At 39.2% G+C, this 16,178-nt stretch overlaps 1 protein-coding gene across 5 annotated transcripts in view; it reads left to right on the plus strand.

Moving 5' to 3' along the window:
• The window catches only part of sorl1 (sortilin-related receptor, L(DLR class) A repeats containing), a 303,395-nt gene that overhangs the window by 78,629 nt on the left and 208,588 nt on the right, over positions 1-16,178 (plus strand). For all 5 annotated transcript variants that reach the window (XM_017308199.1, XM_008425236.2, XM_017308196.1 and 2 more), the window contains one exon: positions 9,042-9,109. In XM_017308199.1, coding sequence (XP_017163688.1) covers positions 9,042-9,109 — 68 coding nt within the window. The remainder of the gene's footprint in view (positions 1-9,041; positions 9,110-16,178) is intronic.

Here is a 16,178-nt window from a genome sequence, read left to right on the forward strand (position 1 = left end):
AAGAATAATAATTAAAGCTCCGCGGAGCCTCAAGCGGCCCGAGCAGCCAAGCGCCGCTCCGGCCTGTAGCCACCACGGGGGATCCAGCACCGCCGCCCGCCTGCCACCACGTACCCTGTCGCACAGTTGAGGCACACATCTGCCAGGCTGTTCGCACTGTTGACTTCAGCATTGATCCCTGGCAACACACCACAAATTTGGTGCAGATCGGTCGATGTTGTGAGGAGATACTGTTGATGGGATGACCTAGGGGGCGCTGTGAAGTAAAATCACTATTCACACCTGTTGGGCTCTTTAGCATTGAACAAAAGTCAAACATATTCAGTTTGGTGCCAATCGGAAGATGAGTGTGGGTTTCAGAGGCAATTGTATGCATATGGCGAAGGACAGCCAGTTGGCCACATCCCCATGTCTCACAGTTCATCATAACAGTTCATCATCAGGTCATGTTATGTCAGGTAGGAGAAGATTAATTCCATATGTATTATTCAGTAAAAGTAAGACATACAGTAGAAAAAACAGGCGACTTTCTGTCAGAAGTGGGTGTGGCTAAGGTTACGTCATCATCTGCCAATGAGAATGTAATGATGGTTGGTCAGTAGTGAGACATAGTAAGTCTGAAGCAGCTGTGACCTTGTATGTGGAAGTTATGTCACATTTATGTTTTATGGCGAATAGTCAAAGTTTGGCACTTAGCCTCTTCCATATGCTTTGTCATACAAAAATTCGTGTGATAACTTTAGACCTTTAATGTCTGAAATCTCTGCTGACTGAGTTTGAAGTCTGTATCTCAAAAGCTGTATGAGTAGTTCGATCAAATATGACGTCTATGAAAAACATCAAATGGCGGCTTTTATCCAAAATGGCCGATTTCTTGTTGGATTTGGACCATGGCTCCAAGAGACTTTTTTGTAGGTCCTGACAAGATACACAAGTGTACCAAGTGGCTTGGGGCTGGTTATTTAAAATCTTCTAGGGGGCGCTGTTTAGACATTAGGCCACGCCCTCCAAATATTGCACTGGATTCCTGTCCGGATATGGATAAGGATCCCTCCCAGTGAGTTTGGTGCAGCTGGACTCACAATTGTGGAATTTAGAGCCAAACGTATGTGAACGGCGTTACAGGTCAATTCGCCATGCCTCCACGCCCACCTGCTGCATCCAAACCAAACAGGGTTGGAAACCCTGACACACCAACATGTCTTCTGTCTGTGGACACAGTTTCATGTTGATTAGGTGAAAGGGGTCAGATAGTGAAYGTTCGCAGTAAAACATGACACTTCCTGTTBTAAGGGGGCGTGGCTTAGGTGATCTCAAAATTTCACAACTGGGTCTTGTAGGTTACCCAAAGGTGTTCACACACAGAAAGTTTGGTGGCTCTGTGACTTTCTTTGTAGGAGATATAATAGCTTATTACTTTCTGGTGAGTCGGTGAACTTTGACCCCTGGTACRACCCCTTCAGCATGCTCGAAAACTCACGAATTTGATAACTTTGAATGCTCTAGTCACAGGGGTATGTGATCTTTGGTGTCCATAAACATAACCGACAAAAACAACAGTCTCGCAGATTTTTTTAATCCAAGTTACTTAAAATAATTTAGCTATGGTACGAACTTGCTGCGTTATTGTCTGTAACGTCCGATCACACGACTGAAACGGTAAAAAGATGGAAAACGGACTTTCGTTTCACTATTTTCCTGCTTGGAAACAACGCAAGGAGGCTAAGCTATCGGAGCTAACAAAAAGAAAATGAATGTCCTGGTATCAGCGGTGAGACGCTGATATTACGTTCTCCAGCATCCCCAGATACCTACAAGTTTGCTCGAGGAGCATTCTAATCTGGTGAGTGTCTAAATTTGCTTTGTTGGTTTTGTGTCATAATTTTTTGCTATGATTTTGTCCGAGTGTACTCACGTTCAGTTTCTGTTGAATTCATTTAAGTGGGTCAACCTTGTTTAGGTCGGGCTTATATTGTTTATGTAGCATAGTCCGAGTTTTGTCAGTGGACATCGGGGTTATTACATTATTGTTAAGTAAATAATTTTACTAGTGTTATCAAATTTACAGCTTTAATACTGATGTGTGTTCTGATATGTCCTCTTAAAGGCAAACCGACGTATGAAATGGATGAGCTCAATCGGTTCCAGTGCTGAATATGGGTCACTGAGGTAAACGGCACAACATCGGACCGACATGGGCGTCAATTAAAGAGGCGGTACAGCAAAACCATCAACAAGTGGGGGAGCGAGTTACAGAGACTGTTTTTATTATTGACTCCAGAAGAGGTTAATAATGAAAACACAGTATCGGAGGCAACAGAAGAGGAGCAAGTTGGAGAGGCTGAGGAGGAAGGAACCCCAGGAGAGGAGCTCAGCAATGCTGCAGACTCTGAAGAGGAACAGGAACCATTTGTGTTGAAATACAGTTGGAAGTGGCTGTTTTCTCTCATTTAATAATTTAATGTATTAAACATTCATGAATCGTTTGATTCAAGCACTTCAAGTTGCATGTAAACAGGTGAAGAAATGAATCACATTTTAAGTTAAAATTTGATATTGAAATATTTCAGGTAATAAACATACATGTAATGAAAGATTAGATTTTTAAATAAATATTTTATGTGATTAAACAATTATATAATCAGATATCTGTCAGGACACTGGGTTTTTGGATTTGTTTTGCTTTTCATTTTATTTAGCTTCATGTTTTAATTCACTTTAGTTTAGCCCTTTATGGTCCTTTTGATATTATTAGAGGTATTTAGTGTAGTTAGAATTATATTATTGCTTTTCCTTGTTTATCTGAGTCCATGTCAAGCCTTCTTCAATGGCTATAGTTTAATTCTATTTTATCCTTCTAGTTATTTCTTATTTCAGCCACCCTGCAGGGTTTCTAGTAATGTTTATTTCTTAATTTGATCACCATAGGTTCAGTTATTCTTTTATGTCTGAGTCTGTATCTTTCTTTAGTCATTCTAGTTGGGTTATTTCTTTGATTAGATCTTCTAGTTTCTCTAGCTCTGTGTTCCTTAGTTCTTATTGTTAGATCAGCCTTGTTTCTATTTAGGTTCGGTTATGGTTTCCCTCATATCTTTCTCTCCTAGTYCATCAGGTTTTCTTTACTCTTAGTGTCTTTTTGTGTTGGAAGTATTTTTTAGTTCTCTGTTTCCTCCCGTTTGTGTTCCCAGCAGATCTCCTTAGTTTCCCTGTGCTACCTTCTCCCCAGCCCTCAGCCAGCTCCTGTGCCAAATTACTCACACCTGCTGTCACTCTTCTCATTTAGGCCATTGTCCCACTACTTAAGCTCCTCTTTTTCAGTCACAACTCGCCAGTCCAACTTGTTATCCTGCTCACCACGTTGCCAGTTGTTACCTTTGTTATCCCTCGTGTCTCCTGTTTCATTGTGTTTTGGGTTTCCTTGTTTTTCCTGGATTTTGGATTTAGTTTATTTTGTTCATTAAAATAACATCCACATAAAGTAAGTGTACTGCCTGCTGCATTTGTGTCCACTACGACATCACGACACTAACCAGATGAAAGAGCCCATCTATAAACATTAATGTGTGATTAAACAATAAAGGTGACACATTTAATGACATAGATCACACTATAATAAATATTTGTTGTATTTAACATATTTAGGTAAGTGAACATGTAATGAAATAGATCCAGTCCGAGTTCACCTGTGACCCGGAACTTAAAGTGTGCCGTCACTTTGACCCGCCAAAATAAAACACGGGTTGATTATTTTGTGCAGGTTACATCAGGCCCCTGCGACAGACTGGCGACCTGTCCAGGGTGTAACCCGCCTCTCACCCGGAACGTTAGCTGGAGATGGGCACCAGCACCCCTCCCGACCCCACTGAGGGACAWGGGTGTCAAGAAAATTGATGGATGGATGGGTTACATCAGGCTAATGATGGCTGAAAAGCAGGCACGTGCAGAGGGGGGAGCTGGGGGTGCTTGAGCACCTGCCCTTTTTGCTCCTTGCCCCAAAGTGCCCTTTTGGTCAATTTTTTATTTTATTTTTTTGGTATTATTATTTTCTAAGCCCTCTTCTGACACATAAAAACATGTGCTAAAATTCTTTGCTTTTTTGTTTCTTTTTTGTATAACATAATAACCTTGTTACCTTTGACCTTTTGTCCGTGACGCATTATGCAGTTGCCTCTCGCGCAGTGAGATAAGGCAGCTCAACGTAGCGAACGTTCCAGATTACATAAGTTTTTGGTGAATAAAGTGGAGTAGACTTGCTACTTGTCAGATGACGGAAAACGTTGAAGTATCGTTTCTGCTTCAGCTTGGAGTAGCGGATTAAGCAGAGAGGTAATGAAATACAACAGACACTGACATTCCTCTGCGTCTGCCTTTCTCTGAAGAACCATTGAGCGGGAGGAGACAGCCAGGTGAGGAGAAACTGTTCTTATCTATCGATTCAGTATTGTTATCATACAGACATTAGGCTGTTGTTGTACTGTTAGCTAGCTGCTAGCTAACGACTTAGCTAGCAAAGCAAGATAACTAAAAGCTTCTCCCCTGTATTGTTAATATCAGGCATTCTTTAGTATTGCTTATACAATAGGGGCACATCGCCCGTCCAAAACCTATCATCTCCATAATGGTTATATGTCCGATCTTCCTTTGCTGCATAATGTACATTTCATTCATTCTAGCGTTAGGTAAATGTATCTTGAAGGAGAATAACACTTAAATAATAGTCCAACAAGGATATTCATGTAGAATTAAAAATAACTCACCCTGAATTACCATGATAGATATAATGTATGTAATAAAAGTGACATTAACGAAGGGGAAAAACTCAATCTAGACTTTAAATTTAGGGTCTGGATAGCAGAGTATGAAGTTAATTCCCCCCCCCTCCCCAATTATTCAATGAAAAAAAAAAAAAGTAACTTCAGTGAAGTAAAATAAAATTGTAATCAAAACTTTTGGAATTGTAATGATTTCTTTTTTTAAAACAAAACGTTTTGTTTAAAAAACTTTTTTAAATTAAATAACTCATTTTTGTCTCATGAACTTACAAAGTTATTTTCTAAACATAAAGTTTGCACGCATTAGAAACCTTTTGCCCACGACGTCATGTGAGAATCACAAGCAAAACTTTGAGTCAAACAAAAACTTAAAATAACAAAAAAGATTTCTGACAAGCACAAATAAGTTTGTTTTGCAAATAATTTTTTCACTTCATGAGATAAAAATTTTTAATTTTAAAAGTTTTTTGAGCTAAACTCAGTAGGCTTTTTTCATGGTGGCATTAACAATTCAAAATTTGCGTTTGTTCTATTTTCTGCAGTTCCACTTTAAAGTTTGATGCAGCTCTGCTTTTCTGAATGGACCGTCTTCATCTCCACTGCAAGTGTAGCAAACAGGAAGCTCTTTTTTATAGATTACAGTCCACTAAAAGGTTGCATTGTGCCCTTGTTTATTTTTAATAGTGTAATTCTGTAAAGACAAAATATGTCTGGTAGTCTAGCTCTGATTTACATATCCTGCTAAATTGCGGGTTTGAATATTGAAATACTTTCCTATAACAAAATAGACCTGCAGAAAGAAATTACTATTAAAATATCTTGCATATGCATAGTTTTACGCTCTATATAGAGATTTCCCTTAGCTTTGATTGTATATCTCACAATTTTGTTATTCATCATTGTTTATTAAACTCTGAAAGCTGAGAAGCTTTGTTAATATTCTGTCCTAGAATGCGGTTAGATGTGCCCATTTTTGTTGTTGAGCACCTGCCCCTTTAGTGGCCTCTGCACGGCCCTGCTGAAAAGTTACTGGGATTTATCAACTGTGGTACAAGTTTTGCTACAGTTCCTCTCATTAACATTTCTGTTGACATTCCTTGTACGAAATGTTGAACAAACATACATGTTGTTTCCACACATCATCTCCGATCTCCACCGGACTCGGTTGCGCCATGTCAGCTGATTGGGATTGCCCTCCGTGCTTACGTCACCGCGCTTTCTGATTGGCTACTTGTCACATTCAACAGGCTGCGTTCTCGCTCCCAGTCAGGGAAAAACCCACATTCTGCGATAAAAGGGACAAGACAATCCAACATGTTGAATATCAGGGCCGTGCAAAGACCACGAAAGGGGCAGGTGCTCAAAAAAAAGGGCACGTCTAACCGCATTCTAGGACAGAATATTAACAAAGCCACACAGCTTTCAGAGTTTAATAAACAATGATGAATTACAAAATTGTGAGATATACAATCAAAGCTAAGGAAAATCTCCATATAGAGCATACAACTATGCATATGTAAAATATTTTATTAGTAATTTCTTTCTGCAAGTGTATTTTGTTATAGGAAAGTATTATAATATTCAAACCCGCAATTTAGCAAGAAATTGAAATCAGAGCTAGACCACCAGACATATTTTGTCTTTACAGAATWMCACWATTAAAAATATAAACAAGGGCACAATGCAACCTTTTAGTGTACTGTAATCTATAAAAAAGAGCTGCCTGTTTGCTGCAGTGGAGATGAAGATGGTCCATTCAGGAGAGCAGAGCTGCATCAAGCTTTAATGTGGAACTGCAGAAAAAAGAAAAAAAAAGCAAAAGCAAAAATGTAATTGTTAATGCATGTCCCCATGAGAAAAGCCTACTGAGTTTTGCTTAAAAAAAATTGTTTTAAAATTAAAATCACACATTCGTCTCATGAAGTGAAAAAATTATTTGCAAAACAAACTTATTTGCGCTTGTCAGAAATCTTTTTTTGCTATTTTAAGTTTTTTGTTTGTCTCAAAGTTTTGCTTGTGCTTCTCGCATGACGTTGGGGGCAGGGCCTAAAATCGCAACAAAAGATTTCTGATGTGTGCAAATAAAAGTTTGTTTGGCAAATAACTTTTTAAGTTCACGAGTCAAAAATGAGTTAATTTAAAAAAGGTTTTTAAACAAAACTTTTTGTTTAAGAAAAAGAAATATTACAATTCCGAAAGTTTTGATTACAATTTTATTTTACTTAACTAAGGTTAGTTTTTTTTGTCATTGAATAACTGGGGGGCTGCACAGTGGCGCAGTTGGTAGAGCTGTTGCCTTGCAGCACGAAGGTTCTGGGTTCGATTTCCGGCTCCAATCTTTCTGCATGGAGTTGGCATGTTCTCCCTGTGCATGCGTGGGTTTTCTCCGGGTACTCCAGTTTCCTCCCACAGTCCAAAAACATGACTGTCAGGTTAATTGGCCTTTCCAAATTGCCCCTAGGTGTGAGTGTGTGCATGGTTGTGTGTCCTGTGTGTCTCTGTGTTGCCCTGCGACAGACTGGCGACCTGTCCAGGGTGCACCCCGCCTCTCGCCCGGAACGTTAGCTGGAGATGGGCACCAGCAACCCTCCCGACCCCACTGAGGGACAAGGGTGAAAGAAAATGGATGAATTCTTTTATCGCAGAATGTGGGTTATCCCTGACTGGGAGACTGGGGGAAAAATTTTACTTCATACTCTGCGAACCCGACCTGGATTGAGTTTTTTCCCCTTCATTAATGACACTTTCATTACATACATTATATATATCGTGGTAGTTCAGGGTGAGTTATTTTTAATTCTAAATGAATATCCTTGTTGGACTTTTATTTAAGTGCTATTCTCCTTCAAGATACATTTACCTAACGCTAGAAAAAATGCCTCTAGAATAAATACCTCTCTGCTTAAACCGCTACTCTGTGCTCAAGCAGAAATGATACAACGTTCAACGTTGTATCGTTGAACGTCGTTGGATAATATATGTCATCATGGAGATAACATATATTATGTCATCTCCATAATATATCCATTATGGAGATGATAGGTTTTGGAAGGGCGAGGTGCCCCCTATTGCATAAGCAGAACTGAAGAATGGCTGCTATCATTAACAATATAGGGAAGAAGCTTTTTAGTTATCTTGCTTTGCTAGCAAAGTCGATAGCTAGCAGCTAGCTAATAGCACACCAACAACAGCCTAATGTATGTATGATAAAAATACTGAATCGATAGATAAGAACAGTTTTTCATCACCTGGCTGTCTCCTCCCACTCAGTAGTTCTTCAGAGAAAGGCAGACGCAGAGGCCTGTCAGTGTCTGTTGTATTTCATTACTCCAGTTAGTCGCCTTATCTCACTGCGAGAGACAATTGCGTCGTGCGTCACGGGCAAAAGGTCAAAGGTAGCAAGGTGACCGGAGGGCCAAAAACCCCAACACAAAACCAAATAATTTTAGTACGTTACTATGTGTCAGAAGAGGGCTTAGGAAATAATAATACCAACAAAAAAAAAAAGTTGACCTAAAGGGCCCTTGGGGGCCAGGTGCAAAAGGGGCAGATGCTCAAGCCCCTCTAACCCCCTTTCTGCACGTACCTGTTAAATATGCTCATTTTAGATTGGAGCGGTCGCCACATATCATGCAGAGAAGGCTTTGAATATGGGAATAACCTACCGGGATAAATTCATACTTCTTTCTGTGCTATAGGCCTTTTCCCCTTCGCAAAGAAACTTTCCAAATACATCTGTTTCTTACTCATTTTGCTGCTTGGCGCGCAAGACGTAAACGAGAGAATCTGATTAAAAGAATTTCAAAATAAAAGATCCTCCAGACTCAGATAATACAAGACATTTTACCAAATGACACTTTATGACAACATTTATAAATATTCATGAAGACTTATTCATGTTCATGACAGGTGTTATGTCTTGTTTATGACAGTGTCTTGTCAGTCTTATGCATACCCCGTCAAATAAAGTGTTACCAACTATTTTTTTTACATTAGCAAAATATAGACAAGGACTTGTGCATATTTGTAATAGAAAAGCAGCTTTAGAAATCTTTGAATAATTGTCTTCCTGCCTTCAGCTCAAGCCTTTCCTCAAGCAGTTCCCCTTGTCATCCTCAAGCAGTTCCCTTGTTATATGTGTGAGAGCTGGAGCATAACAATGAGTCTGACCTACATTTTTGAAATTCACCATCCCCCTCTTTCTGCTTCTCCTCCTTCCTTGCCTCCCCCCACTATCCCTCACTCTCCCACCCATCTCCACCTCCATAGCTGTGGAAGTCAGACGACTTTGGGGAGACGTGGGTGTTGATTCAGGAACATGTGAAGACCTACTTTTGGTAAGACAACTGTCTCTGTTTGTGATGTTCAGACCTTGCACAGGAGTGTGAACGTAATGTGAATGGGAGGAGTGTTCTGGGTTCTGTGGTATGTTCTCTGAATTTACAGTGGAAAAAAGAGGAGATTCTTCCTTCCTGAAAATATCAGTGAAATGTAAGAACATTTTGTTGGAAAATCCAGCTGGGCTCAGTTATGTCAGCACCAGGATCATATATCATGCTCTCATGGCTGAAAGAGTTGAAGAAGGGTAAATGTGGACAATTAGTTGGCCAGGTTGAACAATGTTAAAGATGACACCAAGACATCTAGTTGACATTCTGCTCCAGATTATTCAGATGATGGGGTTGATTGTCCATTATAATCAACCCCTATGTCTTTCTTTTGCATTCTCAAAGTTTCACCACCATTTATGTGAATTTTAACATGTTATCCACTACATTTATTAGGGATACACAATTGTCTTTTGACAGGTAAAAAGCCTATTATTTGTAGGATTGATTTTAAGATTTTATTGCTTATTTTTTAAATCTGAAAAGGATATCTCTGTGATCTAATTATGCACTCTGCAGAAAGAGTGCTTGAGTCAGCCAGTTTCTCTTAGATGTTCTGAGATTCAGGTTAAAATTCAGAGGTGGTCAGACTTGCAATTTGTGCTCCTAAACTTTAGAACGGTTTACCTTTAAGGATTATATTTGTATTTTCTTTTAACCTTATTTCTATATATATTTTTCATGTTCTTATTTTTTTATTGAATTGTACAGTACTTGGGTCAACAGCGGTTGTTTTTATGTGCTATATAAATAAGTTGACATTGACAAATTGGTATAACACTGTAATTCATCCCCATAAATCAAAATGGGCCAGTATTAAGAACCAATATTTATTTCCATCTTGTCACCATTTGTTTCTGAAGGGAGAGGGGAGAAGGTTGGTTTGGCCATGTGACCAAACCAATAACACAGCTGCATTACCATTGATTGTATACTTGCACAATTTTACTTTTTGAAAATAAATGTGCTTAATTGCACAATTTTACTTTTTGAAAATAAATGTGCTTAATGGACATTTATTTTCAATGTAAATTGGCATATTTTTTTAAAATATGCCAATTTAAAAAAAACTAACTTTTGTGATAAAGGATGAGGTAGTTTTACTTCACAAAACTGCAATGGAAACACTTTTTGCATCACACAAGTCACATGAGCAGCAACCAGAGGTTGCCACTGGTGCAAACCCTGAAGAACAAGACAAGAAGTGGTAGGAGGATGATGGAATGACATTTTTCTTATGACTCATAAGTCACACGTGAACGAACTTATTTACGTGGGATTTTAATTGTTTAATAGAAGGGCCACATTTGCAAAATTGTTTTTTTCGACATTAGTGGAATATTGACAAAATTTGCACCCATTTGTTATGGAAATGCAGGTAGTGATAGGGATGCAACAAAGAATTGTGACGGGGGGGGGGTGGGTATCAGTAGGGTGGATGTTTTTTTTTTTCCAAGGCATTGGTGCATTTGTTGGTGACTTTAATCAGCACGGGGATTGCTGTAAAATGAACGTGTGGTTTTCTAGTTGAACCACAGATGGTTTTGAAAACTCTCTCCAGGGCCGTTTAAACAGCTCCCGGAGTACATTAACATTCTTTTCTCTGACTGTGTGGCTTCTTTTTTTTTTTGAACAAAGACTTTATTTTATTAGTTCTGCATTCAAATTCAATGATTAGTACATTAAGTCACAAACATCAATTTCCAGTACAACCAAACGAATCAGTTGAACAATAACATCCGAACGATTCAGCGAGCTGAAGTTCCAAGGAGTCTTTTCTCCACCGCTCAGTGGAGTATAAAACACAGGATACAAATGGATTACAAACATGAAATATGAAATAAGGGAAAATCTTCTGGGCTGCACAGTGGCACAGTTGGTAGAGCTGTTGCCTTGCAGCAAGAAGGTTCTGGGTTCGATTCCCGGCCCCGGTCTTTCTGCATGGAGTTTGCATGTTCTCCGGGTACTCTGGTTTCCTCCCACAGTCCAAAAACATGACTGTCAGGTTAATTGGCCTCTCTAAATTGCCCCTAGATGTGACACCCTGCGACAGACTGGCGACCTGTCCAGGGTGTACCCCGCCTCTCGCCCGGAACATTAGCTGAGATGGGCACCAGCAACCCTCCCGACCCCACCAAGGGACAAGGGTGTAAAGAAAATGGATGGATGGAAAATCTTCCTCAAGTAACTTTTGCCTGCATCTTAACAGAGACATATGTTAAATACACATATAAAGAGTATACCTGTGTATTTACATTTATTTTACTTGCTACAATGTTAATTGCAAATATGTCATCAAAGAGTTCCACTTTTTCTTAAATAAATCGGTGGACATGTTTAGTTTTGCTGTTATTTTCTCCATTGTATAAACGCTCACTAGTCTCTCTTTCCATTGATTTATAGTAGGGAGTAAAGGTTTATACCAACATACTGTTATCATTTTTTTGGCTACGAGTACAAGGATTTCAAACAAGTACTGTTTTTCTTTACTTAATAAATTACTTGGGGGTATTCCCAGAACAAAGACAAGGGGGTTCCATTCAATATAAATGTGTAAAATAAATGAAATTTCCTCTTTAATTCTTTCCCAAAATGTTTTAATCTTTGGACAATCCCAAAAAATATGAGTGTGATCTCCGACTAGTCCACACTGTCTCCAGCACAAATTTGATTTAGCTTGTGTTTTGGTGTTTTGAAATATCTAATGATTACTTTCCAATAAAATTCTTTCCATGTTGGACTGTTAGTCAGTGTATGTCCATTTTCACACACTTGCTCCCACTCTTCATCCTCAATCACAACATTCATTTATAGTTCCCACCTTTCCTTTATYCCAGGAGGCCCCTCCGGCATACATGACTGTTAACATTTGTATAGATTTGACACAGTTTTAGCAGATTTTTTTTCTTTGGTGATCTTTATGAAGAACATTTCTAAATCAGTAGGTTGTGATTTAAGAAGAGACCATTCAGTATGGGACATCAGGTAACTTCTAAACYGCAAATATCTCTAAAAATCAGATGCAGTCAACCCATACTTCTCCGGTACCGTATTTTCTGGACTATAAGCTGCTACTTTTTTCTTGAGCTTTGAACCATGTGGATTGTAGCCCGGTGCGGCTTTTCTRTGTATTTTTCTTCAACCACCAGGGGGCTTTCTAGCAGGAAGTGAGTCATTGGAAGTCTAAATTGTAAATCAGAAGATGATAAGAAGAACGCGCTAATTTTTATTTAGAACAACCACATGCTAGCAGCAGGCACGACGGAGAAATGTTTTCAAACTCGTATGATCGCGTTTTTAAGTTGAGGGCTGTCGAGCTGGCACTACAGGAGGGAAATAAAGCACTTAAGCTTGGTGTGAACGAAACCATGGTTCGGCTTTGGAGACGGAGTTCTGCGTTCTTAATATATCCAGCAGATKTATTAGGTCGCAGGCCTCTGCTGGGTCCTAATGGAAAATCGAGAGCAGCTTCCAGTTTTTTTTGTTTTTTTTCTCAAAAAAAATTGAAGGTGCTAGTATGGTGCGCTCTATAGTCCGAAAAATACGGTAATTGGTTTTAAAAGATATTTTGAAAATGAATTATCTGCAAATAATGCCATCTTCGAGTATCTGCTGTAGTAGACTAGCGGCGTAATCATGTAATTTTCTTACCACTAGATGGCAGTAGGTACAGAGCATTTTACATTAAAACAAGAGAATTAGTGATGCATGAACGTTACGGGTAGCGGTGAGAGCACTGAATCTAGCAAGACTGTGATGACAGTGATGGAAAGACAGTGAAGCTCAGCAGTAGTTGGAAAGAACATGGGTCCATTTCCCACAACATATCTGTGTGAAGTGAGCTTCTCAAGCCTGGCTACTATAAAAACAAACAAAAAAACAGAGAGAAACAGAGCTGTTGAGGAAGAGCTTTGTCTTTCTTCAATTTCTGCCTGGAAATCAGTTCTGTTTTCATCCAAACATGCACAGGTTTCACACTAGGTGGGTAAAATATACAGATATTGACATTTTGTACATCCAAATCTTCATATTGTAACAGTGAATATGAAGTGAAATCTTTCCCAAATATTATTGCTTCTTTCAGAATAAGAATTATTTCTGTATTCCGGCTATAAGAATGCTTGTGGATTAGTTTGTAAAACACTTTGAAGTTTTCTACAACTTCTTTAAATTTAACACCACAGTGTTGTGGCACTGTTCAGGTGTATTTTTGAAGTGGACATGTTAAGTGCAATTTGAAATAAGAAATGTAAAATGTGTTAAAAATAAATTTTTGTGTTTATTTGATTCCTATTCAATACACTTTGATAAGAATGACTATATATAAGCGGCCACAGAATATCTTTGTTTAAATTTTAGGTTGGTGGTGTGCCTTGTGATTTTTTCAATTAAAACAATGTACCTTGGCTTAAAAAAGGTTGAAAAACACTGCTGTATGCCTCGATCTTCTRTTACTCACTCTCTCTTCCGCTGTCTTCAGTCTCTCCAGTGTGTCGATTCTCTTTTTTGTTTCTCCAATTGACGCCTCCATCCGAGTTTGAGAGTCTAAAATGTCTCGTTGTGCAATTCCAGACTCTTCTCGAAATTTGCGGAGCTCTGTTAGCATTAACATTTCACTCCCGGTGTCGTTCTGAGCTAAGCTAGCATTTAGCGTTAGCTGCTTTTGTGACATCTTCGTATCATTGCCTTTCCCCATCTTCGGTTCTCTTCTTGTAGACTTTTGTGACRAAGTCATTATAATAATGTTTTCTGGATATATAGGTGGATTTATATTCTTACAGCAGGCAAATTAAGAGTTATCTCGGTCAGAGCGCAGTCTGCAAGCGTAGGCATACCGGAAGCGGAAGTCCTCCTGTTTGGCTTCTTTAGATACATTATATACTTTCTTTCTAAAGTCAAGCACAGTTGAAAGTGTTTTTAGGATGTGTGAACCATGAAGGAGGTTCACACATCCTGGCATTTCAGGTTTCTCCCTGAAATGCCACTAATAAATCTCGTTTGCTTTAACGAACACAGAATCTCCCAGTATCAAGTGCAGACTTTCACTAGCAGATCGTTTGCTTTTCTCCATGCAACATGACAAACAGAAATGTGAATTTTGATAATCTGGTGGACTTTGTTTTCTTTAAAAACAGGATTTTCATGATTGTAATTGAATCTAATTGGATCCCTCTGCCCACATGTGTGATCAGACCTTAGATATGTTCTTTGAGGAGACCAGGTGCCTGCAAAGTTTAGAATGTATCATTTCATTTGATTTCCTGGAGTCCTCCAATCACAGCATCAAATTGAAACAACTGTGTAGGACGAGAAGTGTCTAGGTTTCAATGGATCCTCTGGAGAGTATCCAAGGTCAGTGTTTCCCAACTTTGGTCCTCAAGGCACACTTCCCTGAAGGTTCCAGATGCTTCCCTGCTTAACATATTGGATTCAGATCATTGTAATTCAGCAAAAGCCTGTTAACCAGCCATCAATTGAAATCATGTGCTGAAGCCTAAAGTATGCAGGGTAGTGTGTCTTGAGAACCACGGTCAAAAAGCACTTCCCCAGTGAATTCAATAGGAGAGAAATATCTTCCCAGAAAGATGTTCCAGCTTGATTCACCCGATGTTTTCATTAATAATCATCTGTCCTTCGTCATTTAGTAAAGCTTTCCAACAACACGGAGCAGCAGGTTTTAGAATGACTTGTGTAATGTGACGGATACTTTCTGTTGTGACAATGATGTAAGTTGAAACGCCAACACCTCCATGGGACGATGATGGTGACGTCATGAAGAGAAAAAAAAAACAATGTGAGCTGCAGGACCAGCAAAACTATGAGGAAAAAGTACCACTTTACAGTCCATAAAATATGGAAATTATTTGTCTTTGTAAAAAAAATATCACAGATTATTGTGGTATTGTAAACACATGACTAGAGGTGCACCGATCCATACTCTGGTGGTAGGAGTTTGTCCCACAGTTGCCAGTTCCATTCCCACTCTTTCTGCCTCCGTCATTGTGTCTTTGGAAGACATTCACCCGCCTAGCCTTCTTGTGGTGGTCTCCCCTGTCAGGCTGCCCCAGGACACTGTGGCTACTATCCAATAGCTTGCCATCAGTGTGTGAATGTGTGTGTGAATGGGTGAATGACTTTTACCATCACAATACAGAACAGAAGCAGAAACTGACTGAAATGTTTTTTGTTTGTAGTCTGGGATAAAATGGAGTCACAGCTGACACACTGCCCCCCTTCTCCCTCGACCCCTAAATTAGTTTTATGCTCATCTTTGAGCAGCAGGCTGGAGGTAGCAGAAGGCTCCTAATCACTCAAGTTTCGTCAGCACTTTTTCATTGCAGCTGCATTCGGTTTTCAGGTCACATATGTTTATTGGCCAACAGTATACAGTATACACTGACCCCGTGAGGCAAGAAGTTCTTGTAGGGGATGAATTGGGAGAGGTCCACCCCAAGGAMCCCCATATGCTTTCATGGCCGATCTGAGCTGTAAATAAAAGCAAAAAGTAGAACCTGGCAAATTATACGCAGATTGTAGGTCACTAAAAGAACGTAGGCCATCATTATTCATAAGATCTTGTAGGACATTGATACCCTTATCCCTCCAMCTAGGGAATGAAAATGGTTTGTTTCCGATAAGGATGGAAAAGTTATTAAATATAGGAGAGTGTTTATGCCATTTCAGGTTGGTGTTTGTAAGATTTATCACTGAATGACAGGTTCTCAGAAGTGAGAAAATTATGGGTCCCAATTGTGATTTAGCCTCATTAGGAGGTATCTTAGAATATATCAAGCCTTCCAGTCTGTATGGTTTGGAAATATTTTCTTCAATTGATTTCCACGAAACCGAAACCTCAGGGTTCAACCATACAYGCAAAGGTCGGAGCATAAAGGACCAAAAATACATCTTCAAATTCGGTAGACCCAAGCCCCCAAGTGTTTTTTCTCGTTGAAGTGTTCTCAATTTCAAACGGGGTTTCTTCCCATTGTAAATAAATTTAGATATGAGAGAATGAAGC

Source organism: Poecilia reticulata, linkage group LG13 (assembly GCF_000633615.1).
Source record: "Poecilia reticulata strain Guanapo linkage group LG13, Guppy_female_1.0+MT, whole genome shotgun sequence".
NCBI lineage: Eukaryota > Metazoa > Chordata > Actinopteri > Cyprinodontiformes > Poeciliidae > Poecilia > Poecilia reticulata.